Source organism: Perkinsus marinus (genome assembly GCF_000006405.1).
Source record: "Perkinsus marinus ATCC 50983 genomic scaffold scf_1104296933188, whole genome shotgun sequence".
Classification (NCBI taxonomy): Eukaryota; Perkinsozoa; order Perkinsida; family Perkinsidae; genus Perkinsus; species Perkinsus marinus.
Genome location: NW_003215214.1, coordinates 1 through 1,116, shown reverse-complemented (window position 1 = coordinate 1,116; position 1,116 = coordinate 1). Strand labels below are relative to the sequence as shown.

The 1,116-nt window shown below is 49.6% G+C and overlaps 1 protein-coding gene across 1 annotated transcript; it reads right to left on the bottom strand.

Moving 5' to 3' along the window:
* Nucleotides 1-164: 164 nt before the first annotated feature.
* Nucleotides 165-908, bottom strand: Pmar_PMAR026602 (hypothetical protein; the record flags this gene model as incomplete). The annotated part of the gene is made up of 1 exon (XM_002785221.1): nt 165-908. One exon carries the CDS (start codon nt 906-908, stop codon nt 165-167), a length of 744 nt encoding a protein of 247 aa, XP_002785267.1.
* Nucleotides 909-1,116: the final 208 nt, after the last annotated feature.

Here is a 1,116-nt window from a genome sequence, read left to right as displayed (position 1 = left end):
AACTAGGGAGGAACGTAAAACCATGTATTCGCAATTGAACCCTGGTTCCGAGAGCCAGTAGAAGGCAAATGCCTTCGACCCAGTAAAGACATCTAGAATACACTAAATTCGAGCACAAGCATAATCGGTCGAATAGGGGAAAGATCGGTAGAGAGAACAGCGAATCACATCTTTGGTGTAATATCGTGCTTATTATAGTTAGAACTCTTATTGTCATTATTGTTGCTATTTGGATACTGCTGCTTAGGTGGAGGAAGTCTCGCAGGAAAACGGTTATCCCGAGGACGCTTGAAGCCCTGACGACTTGGGGTTGAGGGTGAGAGACGACGAGAAGAAGAAGAACTAGCCCAAGGTTTGTCAGAGGGACTATCCCCTCCTAGATATGAGGACCTAGCAGAACGTGGCGTGCCCATCGACAAGTTGGCAGCCTCAGAAGCTTTGGCCGACCACAAGTCGAGATTCCGGTAGCAATCAGCTAGTGTCCGAGATCCACCGCGACATGCATCTTCAATAGCCATACGGATAGCTCGGTCAACCGCAATGGCAACCGACCAATTGTACTCGGTTGCATACCATAAGATCTTGTGGAAGTATTGAAGAAGATCGAGAATCATCACATTGTCAATAGGTTGACCTTCGAGCTCGACGTTGGCGAGGCAAGCATTGGGGATGTCGACACTGTTCCCGAGCGAGCCATCTTTCAGATGGAGTGCTTCCTGTACGGACAATAGAGCGATGGCGAACCACCAAAACGCTCGGGACCATTTAGCAGTAAGATTACGTTCCCGCTGCTGTTTGGCTCCATTTTGTGGCGTAGATGTGGACTTGATTAAAACTGGGCGGTCCTCCAAGTCTTCAGCAAGGACGCCGTCGGCCGCGTTCGACGAAAGCTCCGATGTCTGCGACATGAACTTGTTAAAGTCGACGAACGTGGTCATATTCAACCATAAGCAGTCGAACATTTTCTGCGGGGGGACCAAACTTGCCGGTAGGCCGCTGCAACCAAGCTTCGTCGCCAACAACTTCATAGATGAGGTCAGCAGTTTAGATTGCCGCCGCTTCTGAGCAGTAGATTTGCCAAGCAACGGAGTGGAAGACTCACTGACGTCCCTCTTA